General features: G+C 42.8%; 1 protein-coding gene and 17 non-coding genes across 18 annotated transcripts; all 18 read right to left on the minus strand.

Moving 5' to 3' along the window:
- Positions 1-165: 165 nt before the first annotated feature.
- Trnav-uac (transfer RNA valine (anticodon UAC)) lies at positions 166-238 on the minus strand. Its single transcript has one exon. It is a non-coding gene; the product is annotated as a tRNA-Val (tRNA).
- Positions 239-531: 293 nt separating this feature from the next.
- On the minus strand, positions 532-604 carry Trnav-cac (transfer RNA valine (anticodon CAC)). The gene has a single exon. It is a non-coding gene; the product is annotated as a tRNA-Val (tRNA).
- A 294-nt stretch (positions 605-898) lies between these two features.
- On the minus strand, positions 899-971 carry Trnav-uac (transfer RNA valine (anticodon UAC)). Its single transcript has one exon. It is a non-coding gene; the product is annotated as a tRNA-Val (tRNA).
- Positions 972-1,265: 294 nt separating this feature from the next.
- On the minus strand, positions 1,266-1,338 carry Trnav-uac (transfer RNA valine (anticodon UAC)). The gene has a single exon. It is a non-coding gene; the product is annotated as a tRNA-Val (tRNA).
- A 533-nt stretch (positions 1,339-1,871) lies between these two features.
- Trnav-cac (transfer RNA valine (anticodon CAC)) lies at positions 1,872-1,944 on the minus strand. The gene has a single exon. It is a non-coding gene; the product is annotated as a tRNA-Val (tRNA).
- Positions 1,945-5,042: 3,098 nt separating this feature from the next.
- LOC120333297 (uncharacterized) lies at positions 5,043-7,903 on the minus strand. Its single transcript, XM_039400694.2, has 2 exons — positions 6,357-7,903; positions 5,043-6,002 (listed from the first exon to the last, which is right to left on the minus strand). The coding sequence occupies exons 1-2, from the start codon at positions 7,813-7,815 to the stop codon at positions 5,989-5,991; spliced, it is 1,473 nt and encodes a 490-aa protein (XP_039256628.2). The 5' UTR covers positions 7,816-7,903; the 3' UTR covers positions 5,043-5,988.
- Positions 7,904-8,252: 349 nt separating this feature from the next.
- Positions 8,253-8,325, minus strand: Trnav-uac (transfer RNA valine (anticodon UAC)). The gene has a single exon. It is a non-coding gene; the product is annotated as a tRNA-Val (tRNA).
- A 630-nt stretch (positions 8,326-8,955) lies between these two features.
- On the minus strand, positions 8,956-9,028 carry Trnav-uac (transfer RNA valine (anticodon UAC)). Its single transcript has one exon. It is a non-coding gene; the product is annotated as a tRNA-Val (tRNA).
- A 587-nt stretch (positions 9,029-9,615) lies between these two features.
- Trnav-uac (transfer RNA valine (anticodon UAC)) lies at positions 9,616-9,688 on the minus strand. Its single transcript has one exon. It is a non-coding gene; the product is annotated as a tRNA-Val (tRNA).
- Positions 9,689-10,275: 587 nt separating this feature from the next.
- On the minus strand, positions 10,276-10,348 carry Trnav-uac (transfer RNA valine (anticodon UAC)). Its single transcript has one exon. It is a non-coding gene; the product is annotated as a tRNA-Val (tRNA).
- Positions 10,349-11,247: 899 nt separating this feature from the next.
- On the minus strand, positions 11,248-11,320 carry Trnav-cac (transfer RNA valine (anticodon CAC)). Its single transcript has one exon. It is a non-coding gene; the product is annotated as a tRNA-Val (tRNA).
- A 995-nt stretch (positions 11,321-12,315) lies between these two features.
- On the minus strand, positions 12,316-12,388 carry Trnav-uac (transfer RNA valine (anticodon UAC)). Its single transcript has one exon. It is a non-coding gene; the product is annotated as a tRNA-Val (tRNA).
- A 294-nt stretch (positions 12,389-12,682) lies between these two features.
- Positions 12,683-12,755, minus strand: Trnav-uac (transfer RNA valine (anticodon UAC)). The gene has a single exon. It is a non-coding gene; the product is annotated as a tRNA-Val (tRNA).
- Positions 12,756-12,964: 209 nt separating this feature from the next.
- Positions 12,965-13,037, minus strand: Trnav-uac (transfer RNA valine (anticodon UAC)). The gene has a single exon. It is a non-coding gene; the product is annotated as a tRNA-Val (tRNA).
- A 294-nt stretch (positions 13,038-13,331) lies between these two features.
- On the minus strand, positions 13,332-13,404 carry Trnav-uac (transfer RNA valine (anticodon UAC)). The gene has a single exon. It is a non-coding gene; the product is annotated as a tRNA-Val (tRNA).
- A 252-nt stretch (positions 13,405-13,656) lies between these two features.
- On the minus strand, positions 13,657-13,729 carry Trnav-uac (transfer RNA valine (anticodon UAC)). Its single transcript has one exon. It is a non-coding gene; the product is annotated as a tRNA-Val (tRNA).
- A 630-nt stretch (positions 13,730-14,359) lies between these two features.
- Trnai-uau (transfer RNA isoleucine (anticodon UAU)) lies at positions 14,360-14,432 on the minus strand. Its single transcript has one exon. It is a non-coding gene; the product is annotated as a tRNA-Ile (tRNA).
- Positions 14,433-14,966: 534 nt separating this feature from the next.
- Positions 14,967-15,039, minus strand: Trnav-cac (transfer RNA valine (anticodon CAC)). The gene has a single exon. It is a non-coding gene; the product is annotated as a tRNA-Val (tRNA).
- Between the last annotated feature and the right edge of the window lie 76 nt (positions 15,040-15,115).

The following is a 15,115-nucleotide window of genomic DNA, read 5'->3' on the forward strand; positions in this document are numbered from 1 at the left end:
TCCCATACACCCACGCAAGGTAATCAGAGGTGCGATGGCGAGTGTATTCCAACGCCTAGAACGATGAGCAACACCTCCGAGGGGAGGACTCAAAATCCGAGCTATTGTATCTTTGAAATACTTATACGTGATGTTTGTGAATGAAGTAAGGAAAAAATAAACCCGTGTTTCCGCCCGGGCTCGAACCGGGGACCTTTCGCGTGTAAAGCGAACATGATAATCACTACACTACGGAAACGCTCGCCACTGGACGCCAATTGATAAGACTGTTCACTCTTGTTTATATAATACCCTCAAAAACTTCCGAGTTTCCAGTCGCAAGAATTTTCACAGACAACCGTCACGCTTGGCGGATTAAAACCGTGTTCCCATAAACCCACGCAAGGTAATCAGAGGTGCGATGGCGAGTGTATTCCAACGCCTAGAACGATGAGCAACACCTCCGAGGGGAGGACTCAAAATCCGAGCTATTGTATCTTTGAAATACTTATACGTGATGTTTGTGAATGAAGTAAGGAAAAAATAAACCCGTGTTTCCGCCCGGGCTCGAACCGGGGACCTTTCGCGTGTGAAGCGAACGTGATAACCACTACACTACGGAAACGCTCGCCACTGGACGCCAATTGATAAGACTGTTCACTCTTGTTTATATAATACCCTCAAAATCTTCCGAGTTTCCAGTCGCAAGAATTTTCACATACAGCCGTCACGCTTGGCGGATTAAAAACCGTGTTCCCATACACCCACGCAAGGTAATCAGAGGTGCGACGGCGAGTGTATTCCAACGCCTAGAACGATGAGCAACACCTCCGAGGGGAGGACTCAAAATTCGAGCTATTTTATCTTCAAAATACTTACACGTGATGTTTGTGAATGAAGTAAGGAAAAAATAAACCCTTGTTTCCGCCCGGGCTCGAACCGGGGACCTTTCGCGTGTAAAGCGAACGTGATAACCACTACACTACGGAAACGCTCACCACTGGACGGCAATTGATAAGACTGTTCACTCTTGTTTATTTAATACCCTCAAAAACTTCCGAGTTTTCAGTCGCAAGAATTTTCACAGACAGCCGTCACGCTTGGCGGATTAAAAACCGTGTTCCCATAAACCCACGCAAGGTAATCAGAGGTGCGACGGCGAGCATATTCCAACGCCTAGAACGATGAGCAACAACTCCGAGGGGAAGACTCAAAATTCGAGCTATTGTACCTTCAAAATACCTATACGTGATGTTTGTGGATGAAGTTAGGAAATAATAAACCCTTGTTTCCGCCCGGGCTCGAACCGGGGACCTTTCGCGTGTAAAGCGAACATGATAATCACTACACTACGGAAACGCTCGCCACTGGACGCCAATTGATAAGACTGTTCACTCTTGTTTATATAATACCCTCAAAAACTTCCGAGTTTCCAGTCGCAAGAATTTTCACAGACAGCCTTCACGCTTGGCGGATTAAAAACCGTGTTCCCATAATTAAACGTGCTACAGCGCAATTTTGGATGAAATATCAGATCTCATACGATTTATAGAAAATTTAGGAATAAATCAAAGTAATATCCTTCTGACAAAAAAATCAATCTTTCACCACTAAACATTTCAAAGCAATTGGTCTAGTATTCAACGAGAAAAGCGAATATATCATGACGAAGAAGAAGGACATCAACAAGAACAACAACATAATATCAAAACGATTCAACGGTCCACGTGTCCAATAAGACAACAACAAGTCGCTCAGACACTTCTTTCGCATGATTTCCACGCATTGTTGTTATTGTTGTTGCCTTTGTTTTCGTGGCTTTGCGTGTTATTTGTCAGCTTTCATACGTGTTTTCAAAAAAAAAAAGTGGTCGTAAGGAAATGATAAACCCTTGTTTCCGCCCGGGCTTGAACCGGGGACCTTTCGCGTGTGAAGCGAACGTGATAACCACTACACTACGGAAACGCTCGCCACTGGACGCCAATTGATAAGACTGTTCACTCTTGTTTATATAATACCCTCAAAAACTTCCGAGTTTCCAGTCGCAAGAATTTTCACAGACAACCGTCACGCTTGGCGGATTAAAAACCGTGTTCCCATAAACCCACGCAAGGTAATCAGAGGTGCGACGGCGAGCATATTCCAACGCCTAGAACGATGAGCAACAACTCCGAGGGGAAGACTCAAAATTCGAGCTATTGTATCTTCAAAATACCTATACGTGATGTTTGTGGATGAAGTAAGGGAATAATAAACCCTTGTTTCCGCCCGGGCTCGAACCGGGGACCTTTCGCGTGTAAATTTTTTTTTTTTTTTTTTTTTTTTTTTTAATCTTGCGGATCAGAATTTTCCAAGGCACAGATCAGTGTCTAATGCCACGTCATATCCGTGTCATATCGGTATAACGCTTCATAAGCATGCCACTGCATAAGCAGCAGTCATAAACTTATGGAGGCTTCAGTATCTGCCGCGCCATTGCACAGCACAAACTTCCACCCCGGGGTTCGGTATACACTGTATGTCACAGCATAACTTTCGCCCAGGGCTTCCGCCTGCACCATGCATAGCATAGCTCAACTTCCGCCCCCCGGCTTCCGTACATACTGCGTGACGCTTAACACGCACACAGCATGACATCCACCGTGAAGCTTCCGATTCATCACGTCCGCTTAATATGTGATGGTATTTCCGACATAAAAAATGAATAAGATTGCAGAGTCCACTTGGGCAGATATGCTTTTGTTTATGGTGGATTGCGTTATGTAGCTGAATATCCATTTAGGATCTCCTTCCAGTTATTTACTATTCCGAGAAAATTAAGGTTAGTAAAAGTGTTCTCCATTGTGTTTAAAAATTGCGTAAAGTGAGATATTGTTTTTGAAATTATGTCATCGTCCATAGGGGTCAAATATTTATTTTGGATATCCAGTCTTATTTTGGTGCCAATTAAGTTCTTTTTCCATATTACATAACATTTGGTGACTACTATTTGGTTATGCCCCCTGTAACTATTGTAGAATATTTCCTTTAGAGTTATTTTGATGGAGTTGCTTAGTACGCTGTTAAGAATTTTTAAAAGTTTTACCGCATATTTCCTCGTTGATTTACAGTTTATAATTATATGTCCTGTATTGTCTACAGGCCCTTTGCAAAATTTGCAGCCTAATATTTTTAAGTTTCCGAGAGCATCATACCTGAGGGACATTCCCCTCAAGCGATCGCCGAATATGTACCCCTCTCTTATAATGCGATACGAGATTATTCGTTCCGCGTTAGTAAACTTATTTTTATAATCATGGTTAAATAGGTGAGCTTCTTCCCAATTCACATTCAGCAGCTGTTGTTTGTCTTTGGCTGTCCTGTTGTTCTTCAATTTCATGTACAGGTCTTTATGTCTTGCAACCTCCCAGGTGGATTGCGAGAAATTCAATTCTTTATAGATGTCGAGGATGTATGCCCATTGCTCTGGAATAGTATTGCTGTGGGGCATTGAGTTGGTGTATCTATCCTTGTTAATTTGCTTGACTCTGGATCCCAAAGAGTATAATGCCTCTATTTGTCAAAATTGAGTTAGGGGTTCGTTACCCACGATGTATCTCATTTTTTCCACTGCACATGCCTTTATTTTTGCATCAACATCAATCATATTGATCCCACCATCGTTCCACATTCTTTGTAGCGATTTTCTGCTAATGGCCTCTATCTTTTGCGGGTGCCAGAGGAACTTAAACAGCGCACTCTCGATTTTCTTTATATACGTTTTCGGGATTCTCTTTACTCTCGTATGGAAGATTATGACAGACATAATCATGGAGTTGATTGATATCAGTTTACCATACCAGGTGAGGTTTCGCAGCTTAACGTAATTTAGGGTTCGTATCATCTTATTTTCGATTACCTGCCACATATTGTTTAAGTCCATATTTCCAAATTGTATTCCAAGTATTATGGTGTTTTGTTTTATGTAGTTCCCATGTGGCGAATTGTTCACTAAATTATGCGATTCTTTTGTAATACAGAGAATTTCGGTCTTATCTTTATTTATTTTTTGTCCTGTTGCTAAATGGAAATTGTCTAGCTCGTGAAAGATTTCTGTAATAGATAATTGATCTCTAACTGCGAACGTGATATCATCAGCAAACTGATCGAGTTTATGCTCGTATCTCCCCAGTTGGATACCATGTATATTGGCATTTAATTGTACCGATCTTGCTAGGGGCTCTATATTGATGGCGTAGAGAAGCATACTTAACGGGCATCCTTGTCTAATTCCTTGCCCTATATCGATTTCCTGCGTGAGTCTACCGTTTACATCTACCTGACTTTTAATTCCGTAATACATGCTTTTAATTGCTTTTGAGATTCTATTTCCAAGTCCAATTTGATGTAAAATTTTAAATAAGAAGTCATGATTCACTCTATCAAAAGCTTTAAGATTGTCTATTATTATTAGTGATCCGGGGATATTTTTCATTTTGCAGTGTCTAATTATAGCGTCTATATTATAATGAACATCTTCCATACATCTTTGCCTGAGTGCGCATTTCTGGGATGGACTTATGATTTTGTTTAGTACCGGTTCTAATCGTTTAACAAGGATTCTTGATAGGATTTTATAGTCTGCATTGAGCGTTGTGATTGGCCTCCAATTTTTTAAATTTGTTTTGTCTCCCTTCTTGTATACTAATTTAACTTTCGCTATGGTAGCAGATTTTGGTATTTGGCCGAAATATAATATGTTATTCATAAGTTGAGTAAATTGCTTTTTAATAGAGTTCCAGAAGGTCAGGTAGAATTCTTTGGATAGACCATCAAATCCTGGGGATTTATCGTTTCCCATAAATTTTATCGCCCTATATACCTCTTCTTGTGAGATATAACTTTCTAGTATGATATTATCCTCATCTGCAATTTTAGAAGAGCCCATAAAGTTTAGATAACGATTTTGGTATTGTTCTTGCGTTATATTCTCTTTGCCCCATAGGTTCTTATAGAAACTTTCTACTATTGATATGATCTCCCCGGGATTTGTTTTCACATTTTGGTCATTTGTCACCAGCTCTTCTATTGTTGTTTGCCTAGATCTGCGCCGGATTTTTTCATAAAAGGTTTTGGTGGGCCTTTCCCCTTCTTCAAGGTTTTTCATTTTTGCCATTAGTATGTCCCTTTTGTTTCGTTCATCTTGAATTATCTCGATCTGCGATTTTAGCCTTTTGATTTCGATCATGTTTTCCGCTTTCCCCTCATTGATTAGTATATCAAATCTTTTTCGAATTTGCATTAAGCTATTATTGTGGTCACGTGTCCGGAATTTCGAGTAGGCAATGGTTTGTTTTTTAACCCTCTTTTTCACATAGTCCCACCAGTCCGACAAGTAATCAAAGTTTTCGATATCCGTGAGTGCGTCTTTATATGTATTTTGGATGATGGTGATATACGTGGGGTCCTTATATAGCGCGGTGTTATTGCGCCACGTTCCTTTGCCCCATCGAACCTTTTTGGTTTGTTCTAGTGTAATTTGTGGGCATAGTATGTGATCCGAAACAGTGTTGGGTATATGGGTTATGTCCGAAATGATGCTATTTACATTGGCCGAGTTATATATCCGGTCTATTCTCCGTCCTTGCGATTTGAAGTGGAAGGTATAGATTTGTTTGTTTGGATATTTTGCACGATAGGTATCGAATATATTGTTCTGTAGGACGAATTTTCGGAAGATTTTCTCAGGGGGTCGCATTTTGAAGTTGTTGGCATTTGTGACGTCACGAATGTCCAGGACGGCATTGAAATCTCCGACTATTATTAAGTAATTTGATTCGCAGTAATTACTTAGAATGTTGGCGAGATTTTGGTAGAACTCCGTTTTATGAGGGCCGTTTTTCGCCGGGGCGTAAACATTGAATATCTTGATGATCCGCTTGTCCATTTCTATTTCTATACTATCGCACCGATGTGTGATATGTGTGGTGTAAGTTGGTGGCAATATGGTATCACAAACTTTAACCATTATCAACGTGCCTTGCCTGTAAGAGGTATGGAAACCTTCATTCCTATCCAGAGTATTATAATATATATTATATTTTTTATCATTCGCCCACTGGGTCATGAGGGCCTTGTCGACCTTATGGGCCTCTTGTATACAAAGGACATTCGGCTTATCCGTTTCTATAAATTTGTCCAATTCATATCTATGGTGTTGTAGACCATTTACGTTCATGGAAACAATCTTCACCTTAGCCATATATACCTAGTAAAAAGGTGTATGCTACTATTTATGGTATAAGCAAATAATATCCCGAATTATAGTTTATAAGTTTGTACGTCAGTAGACGTATAAGAAGCAGTTTCTGAAAATTTTAAAAGTTTCATTCACTTACGCTTTCCTTTTTTATTTTTTCCAGTCAATTTTGTTTCTGTTGTAGCCGAAAAGGATGATTCCGATGACGATTCTCTATTTCTTTTATTGTTCAGGTCGGAGTTGTCCAGGTTTGCGTCCGTCAGATCTACTATGTGTTCGTTATTTCCTAGAACTGCTGGGGCAGAGAGAATTTCATCCGGAACGTCGCTAAATAAAGACGTTGTTGTGTCGTGCGCTTCATATTTATGGACCATGACTTTAACATAGGCCTTCCCTTTCGGTGGAGGGTGGAAAGGCGTATTGCCGATGGTCGAAGTTTGTTTCAGTTTTCTGCTCGGTTCCGGTTGTTTAGGTGTTTGATGGGTATTTCCAGGTTGTGCGTCTTTGGGCGATTCTCCAAGTTGCGCGTCTTTTTGGGGGGTTTGACTCGGACTTGTTGTGTTTCCGACATCTTCACATTCCGACCAGTCACTTATTTCACGTAGTTCAGAGGCCGACGGAGAAAATTCGGAGATGGATTTATCCTTGCCACCTTGCGTTGTTTCCTGTTTGTTCTTTGTAGGTGTAATTTCTTCGGTTGATTGGCAATTAACCTGATTAGGTGTAATTACCGGTCGGTTTTGCTTGGTGTTTCCATTGTTTTGTTTTGTTTTGCTAGGTGAATTTGTAGGAATTATCGGTTGCGTCCTCCTTTGTTTGGGAAAAGTCCAGGTTTTTGTGTAATTTCCTATGGCTGGAAAGTCTCTAGCTTTTGTTTGGCAGTCCTTTTGTAAATGTCCAGCCTGTCTACAATATCTGCAGACAGGCTCGTTATTACAGTCTATGAATGTGTGTCCAGATTGTAGACATCTTCCACATTTTGGAATGTATAGTTCTTTCGGAAGATATGTTTTACATTTGAGGCCTTTGAACACTACATAGTCTGGTAATCGTTCCTTTTTAAAACCCTCTATTATGAAAGCTATGTAGCCGTTATATACATCAGTCCCTCTGTGCCAATTCTTAATAGCACTCTTTACTGTCCCACAACCCAGCTGGTTGATCGTATGAACAGCTTTGTCATAGGATATTTCGTGAGGTATATCCTTCACTGAAATCCTTACGGGTGCATCGCTCGGCATTTGTACAGCGATTTGTGCTTCTGCTGTTTTAATTTGTCCTTGTGTAGCTTCCAAGAAACTTTCCCTGCAGCTGTTATTTGGACCGTCCGTAGGTGCAAACGTTAAAATCCATTGGCCCTTGCGGGTCTCATATAATCCCTTAATTTCGTTTCTATATTCCTTAGTTTTTTCATTGTTTTTCAGTAATTCCATTATTGAGGCGAAGGTGAATTCCGTGTCCGTTTTAAGGAAAACCGTTCTTGGTCTTGCTTCTCCTGGTGATGTTTCTACTGGTGGGTTCGATGCGACAGCCGCAGAATAGTCCCGGGTTGTTGCTTCTCTCCCTGTTGTTGCACTGCCTGCTTTCGCGTAATCCATGCTGTTTGACAGACAGGCGCTTTAACCAACGCTCTACCACAACTAACAGATAGTAAGGTTCAGGATTAGCAGTCCATCGCCTTAACCACTCGGCCACCTCGTAGTCCAACGCTCTACCGACCCGGGCTCGAACCGGGGACCTTCAGCGCGTTAGGCGAACGTGATAACCACTACACTACGGAAACTCCATGATCCTATGGGTGGATTTCTGCGATAGATAATTCCCAAATTCCCAAACCTATCGCAAATAACCATCCCTGCTTGAGATTCGAACCTGCAAACCCACGCAAGGTGATCAGAGGTGCGATGGCAAACATATTCCAACGCCTAGAAAGATGAGCAACACCTCCGAGGGGAAGACTCAAAATTCGAGCTATTGTATCTTCGAAATACTAATACGTGTTGTTCGTGAATGGAGTAAGGAAATGATAAACCCTTGTTTCCGCCCGGGCTCGAACTGGGGACCTTTCGCGTGTAAAGCGAACGTGATACCCACTACACTACGGAAACGCTCGCCACTGGGCGCCAATTGATAAGACTGTTCACTCTTGTTTATATAATACCCTCAAAAATTTCCGAGTTTCCAGTCGCAAGAATTTTCACAGACAGCCGTCACGCTTGGCGGATTAAAAACCTTGTTCCCATAAACCCACGCAAGGTAATCAGAGGTGCGATGGCGAGTGTATTCCAACGCCTAGAACGATAAGCAACACCTCCGAGGGGAGGACTCAAAATCCGAGCTATTGGATGTTCTAAATACTTGTACGTGACGGTTGTCGATACAAAAAAATTATGACAAAGTCAAATGGAGGGTTTGTTTCCGCCCGGGCTCGAACCGGGGACCTTTCGCGTGTTAGGCGAAGGTGATAACCACTACACTATGGAAACTACACGAGCCTAGGGATGGATTTCTGCGATACATAATTCCCAAATTTCCAAACCTCTCGCAAATAACCATCCCTGCTTGGGATTCGAACCTGCAAACCCACGCAAGGTAATCAGAGGTGCGATGGCGAGCGTATTCCAACGCCTAGAACGATGAGTAACACCTCCGAGGTGAGGACTCAAAATTCGAGCTATTGTATCTTTGAAATACTTATACGTGATGTTTGTGAATGAAGTAAGGAAATAATAAACCCTTGTTTCCGCCCGGGCTCGAACCGGGGACCTTTCGCGTGTAAAGCGAACGTGATAACCACTACACTACGGAAACTCCATGATCCTATGGTGGATTTCTGCAATACATAATTCCCAAATTTCCAAACCTCTCGCAAATAACCATCCCTGCTTGAGATTCGAACCTGCAAACCCACGCAAGGTAATCAGAGGTGCGATGGCGAGCGTATTCCAACGCCTAGAACGATGAGTAACACCTCCGAGGGGAGGACTCAAAATCCGAGCTATTGTATGTTCTAAATACTTGTACGTGACGGTTGTCGATACAAAAGAATTATGACAAAGTCAAATGGAGGGTTTGTTTCCGCCCGGGCTCGAACCGGGGACCTTTCGCGTGTTAGGCAAACGTGATAACCACTACAATACGGAAACTACACGAGCCTAGGGATGGATTTCTGCGATACATAATTCCCAAATTTCCAAACCTCTCGCAAATAACCATCCCTGCTTGGGATTCGAACCTGCAAACCCACGCAAGGTAATCAGAGGTGCGATGGCGAGCGTATTCCAACGCCTAGAACGATGAGTAACACCTCCGAGGTGAGGACTCAAAATTCGAGCTATTGTATCTTTGAAATACTTATACGTGATGTTTGTGAATGAAGTAAGGAAATAATAAACCCTTGTTTCCGCCCGGGCTCGAACCGGGGACCTTTCGCGTGTAAAGCGAACGTGATAACCACTACACTACGGAAACTCCATGATCCTATGGTGGATTTCTGCAATACATAATTCCCAAATTTCCAAACCTCTCGCAAATAACCATCCCTGCTTGAGATTCGAACCTGCAAACCCACGCAAGGTAATCAGAGGTGCGATGGCGAGCGTATTCCAACGCCTAGAACGATGAGTAACACCTCCGAGGGGAGGACTCAAAATCCGAGCTATTGTATGTTCTAAATACTTGTACGTGACGGTTGTCGATACAAAAGAATTATGACAAAGTCAAATGGAGGGTTTGTTTCCGCCCGGGCTCGAACCGGGGACCTTTCGCGTGTTAGGCGAACGTGATAACCACTACAATACGGAAACTACACGAGCCTAGGGATGGATTTCTGCGATACATAATTCCCAAATTTCCAAACCTCTCGCAAATAACCATCCCTGCTTGGGATTCGAACCTGCAAACCCACGCAAGGTAATCAGAGGTGCGATGGCGAGCGTATTCCAACACCTAGAACGATGAGTAACACCTCCGAGGTGAGGACTCAAAATTCGAGCTATTGTAACTTTGAAATACTTATACGTGATGTTTGTGAATGAAGTAAGGAAATAATAAACCCTTGTTTCCGCCCGGGCTCGAACCGGGGACCTTTCGCGTGTAAAGCGAACGCGATAACCACTACACTACGGGAACGCTCAGAACTGGACGGCAATTGATAAGACTGTTCACTCTTGTTTATTTAATACCATCGAAAACTTCCGAGTTTCCAGTCGCAAGAATTTTCCCTGACAGCCGTCACGCTTGGCGGATTAAAAACCGTGTTCCCATAAACCCACGCAAGGTAATCAGAGGTGCGACGGCGAGCATATTCCAACGCCTAGAACGATGAGCAACACCTCCGAGGGGAAGACTCATAATTCGAGCTATTGTATCTTCGAAATACTTATACGTGATGTTTGTGAATGAAGTAAGGAAATGATAAACTCTTGTTTCCGCCCGGGCTCGAACCGGGGACCTTTCGCGTGTAAAGCGAACAAGATAATCACTACACTACGGAAACGCTCGCCACTGGACGCCAATTGATAAGACTGTTCATTCTTGTTTATATATTACCCTCAAAAACTTCCGAGTTTCCAGTCGCAAGAATTTTCACAGACAGCCGTCACGCTTGGCGGATTAAAAACCGTGTTCCCATAATTAAAACGTGATACAGCGCAATTTTGGATGAAATATCAGATCTCATACGATTTATAGAAAATTTAGGAATAAATCAAAGTAATATCCTTCTGACAAAAAAATCAATCTTTCACCACTAAACATTTCAAAGCAATTGGTCTAGTATTCAACGAGAAAAGCGAATATATCATGACGAAGAAGAAGGACATCAACAAGAACAACAACATAATTTCAAAACGATTCAACGGTCCACGTGTCCAATAAGACAACAACAAGTCGCTCAGACACTTCTTTCGCATGATTTCCACGCATTGTTGTTATTGTTGTTGCCTTTGTTTTCGTGGCTTTGCGTGTTATTTGTCAGCTTTCATACGTGTTTTCAAAAAAAAAGTGATCGTAAGGAAATAATAAACCCTTGTTTCCGCCCGGGCTTGAACCGGGGACCTTTCGCGTGTGAAGCGAACGTGATAACCACTACACTACGGAAACGCTCGCCACTGGACGCCAATTGAAAAGACTGTTCACTCTTGTTTATATAATACCCTCAAAAACTTCCGAGTTTCCAGTCGCAAGAATTTTCACAGACGGCCGTCACGCTTGGCGGATTAAAACCGTGTTCCCATAAACCCACGCAAGGTAATCAGAGGTGCGATGGCGAGTGTATTCCAACGCCTAGAACGATGAGCAACACCTCCGAGGGGAGGACTCAAAATTCGAGCTATTGTGTATTCGAAATAATTATACGTGATGTTTGTTAATGAAGTAAGGAAATGATAAAACTTTGTTTCGGCCCGGGCTCGAACGGGGACTTTTTGCGTGTAATGCGTACGTGATAACCACTACACTACGGAAACGCTCACCACTGGACGGCAATTGATGAGACTGTTCACTCTTGTTTATATATTACCCTCAAAAACTTCCGAGTTTCCAGTCGCAAGAATTTTCACAGACAGCCGTCACGCTTGGCGGATTTAAAACCTTGTTCCCATAAACCCACGCAAGGTAATCAGAGGTGCGATGGCGAGTGTATTCCAACGCCTAGAACGATGAGCAACACCTCCGAGGGGAGGACTCAAAATCCGAGCTATTGTATGTTCTAAATACTTATACGTGACGGGTGTCGATACAAAAGAATTATGACAAAGTCAAATGGAGGGTTTGTTTCCGCCCGGGCTCGAACCGGGGACCTTTCGTGAGTTAGGCGAACGTGATAACCACTACACTACGGAAACTACACGAGCCTAGGGGTGGATTTCTGCGATACATAATTCCCAAATTTCCAAACCTCTCGCAAATAACCATCCCTGCTTGGGATTCAAACCTGCAAACCCACGCAAGGTAATCAGAGGTGCGGTGGCGAGTGTATTCCAACGCCTGGAACGATGAGTAACACCTCCGAGGGGAGGACTCAAAATTCGAGCTATTGTATCTTTGAAATACTTATACGTGATGTTTGTGAATGAAGTAAGGAAAAAATAAACCCTTGTTTCCGCCCGGGCTCGAACCGGGGACCTTTCGCGTGTAAAGCGAACGTGATAACCACTACACTACGGAAACGCTCACCACTGGACGGCAATTGATAAGACTGTTCACTCTTGTTTATTTAATACCCTCAAAAACTTCCGAGTTTCCAGTTGCAAGAATTTTCACAGACAGCCGTCACGCTTGGCGGATTAAAAACCGTGCTCCCATAAACCCACGCAAGGTAATCAGAGGTGCGAGGGCGAGCATATTCCAACGCCTAGAACGATGAGCAACAACTCCGAGGGGAAGACTCAAAATTCGAGCTATTGTATCTTCAAAATACTTATACGTGATGTTTGTGAATGAAGTAAGGGAATAATAAACCCTTGTTTCCGCCCGGGCTCGAACCGGGGACCTTTCGCGTGTAAAGCGAACGTGATAACCACTACACTACGGAAACGCTCACCACTGGACGGCAATTGATAAGACTGTTCACTCTTGTTTATTTAATACCCTCAAAAACTTCCGAGTTTCCAGTTGCAAGAATTTTCACAGACAGCCGTCACGCTTGGCGGATTAAAAACCGTGCTCCCTCAAAATTCGAGCTATTGTATCTTTGAAATACTTATACGTGATGTTTGTGAATGAAGTAAGGAAAAAATAAACCCTTGTTTCCGCCCGGGCTCGAACCGGGGACCTTTCGCGTGTAAAGCGAACGTGATAACCACTACACTACGGAAACGCTCACCGCTGGACGGCAATTGATAAGACTGTTCACTCTTGTTTATTTAATACCCTCAAAAACTTCCGAGTTTCCAGTTGCAAGAATTTTCACAGACAGCCGTCACGCTTGGCGGATTAAAAACCGTGTTCCCATAAACCCACGCAAGGTAATCAGAGGTGCGACGGCGAGCATATTCCAACGCCTAGAACGATGAGCAACAACTCCGAGGGGAAGACTCAAAATTCGAGCTATTGTATCTTCAAAATACTTACACGTGATGTTTGTGAATGAAGTAAGGGAATAATAAACCCTTGTTTCCGCCCGGGCTCGAACCGGGGACCTTTCGCATGTAAAGCGTACGTGATAACCACTACACTACGGAAACTCCATGATTCCATGGGTGGATTTCTGCAATACATAATTCCCAAATTTCCAAACCTCTCGCAAATAACCATCCCTGCTTGGGATTCGAACCTGCAAACCCACGCAAGGTAATCAGAGGTGCGATGGCGAGCGTATTCCAACGCCTAGAACGATGAGTAACACCTCCGAGGGGAGGACTCAAAATTCGAGCTATTTTATCTTTGAAATACTTATACGTGATGTGTGTGAAAGAAGTTAGGAAATAATAAACCCTTGTTTCCGCCCGGGCTCGAACCGGGGACCTTTCGCGTGTAAAGCGAACATGATAATCACTACACTACGGAAACGCTCGCCACTGGACGCCAATTGATAAGACTGTTCACTCTTGTTTATTTAATACCCTCAAAATCTTCCGAGTTTCCAGTCGCAAGAATTTTCACATACAGCCGTCACGCTTGGCGGATTAAAAACCGTGTTCCCATAAACCCACGCAAGGTAATCAGAGGTGCGACGGCGAGTGTATTCCAACGCGTAGAACGATGAGCAACACCTCCGAGGGGAGGACTCAAAATCCGAGCTATTGTATGTTCGAAATACTTATACGTGACAATTGTCGATACAAAAGAATTATGACAAAGTCAAATGGAGGGTTTGTTTCGGCCCGGGCTCGAACCGGGGACTTTCAGCGTGTTAGGCGAACGTGATAACCACTACACTACGGAAACTCCATGATCCTATGGGTGGATTTCTGCGATACATAATTCCCAAATTCCCAAACCTATCGCAAATAACCATCCCTGCTTGAGATTCGAACCTGCAAACCCACGCAAGGTGAACAGAGGTGCGATGGCGAACATATTCCAACGCCTAGAAAGATGAGCAACACCTCCGAGGGGAAGACTCAAAATTCGAGCTATTGTATCTTCGAAATACTAAAACGTGATGTTTGTGAATGAAGTAAGGAAATGATAAACCCTTGTTTCCGCCCGGGCTCGAACTGGGGACCTTTCGCGTATAAAGCGAACGTGATAACCACTACACTACGGAAACGCTCGCCACTGGACGCCAATTGATAAGACTGTTCACTCTTGTTTATATATTACCCTCAAAAACTTCCGAGTTTCCAGTCGCAAGAATTTTCACAGACAGCCGTCCCGCTTGGCGGATTTAAAATCGTGTTCCCATAATTAAAACGTGATACAGCGCAGTTTTGGATGAAATATCAGATCTCATACGATTTATAGAAAATTTAGGAATAAATCAAAGTAATATCCTTCTGACAAAAAAATCAATCTTTCACCACTAAACATTTCAAAGCAATTGGTCTAGTATTCAACGAGAAAAGCGAATATATCATGACGAAGAAGAAGGACATCAACAAGAACAACAACATAATTTCAAAAAACGATTCAACGGTCCACGTGTCCAATAAGACAACAACAAGTCGCTCAGACACTTCTTTCGCATGATTTCCACGCATTGTTGTTATTGTTGTTGCCTTTGTTTTCGTGGCTTTGCGTGTTATTTGTCAGCTTTCATACGTGTTTTCAAAAAAAAAGTGGTCGTAAGGAAATGATAAACCCTTGTTTCCGCCCGGGCTTGAACCGGGGACCTTTCGCGTGTGAAGCGAACGTGATAACTACTACACTACGGAAACGCTCGCCACTGGACGCCAATTGATAAGACTGTTCACTCTTGTATATATAATACCCTCAAAAACTGGTCGTAAGGAA

This window comes from Styela clava, chromosome 4, assembly GCF_964204865.1.
Source record: "Styela clava chromosome 4, kaStyClav1.hap1.2, whole genome shotgun sequence".
NCBI lineage: Eukaryota > Metazoa > Chordata > Ascidiacea > Stolidobranchia > Styelidae > Styela > Styela clava.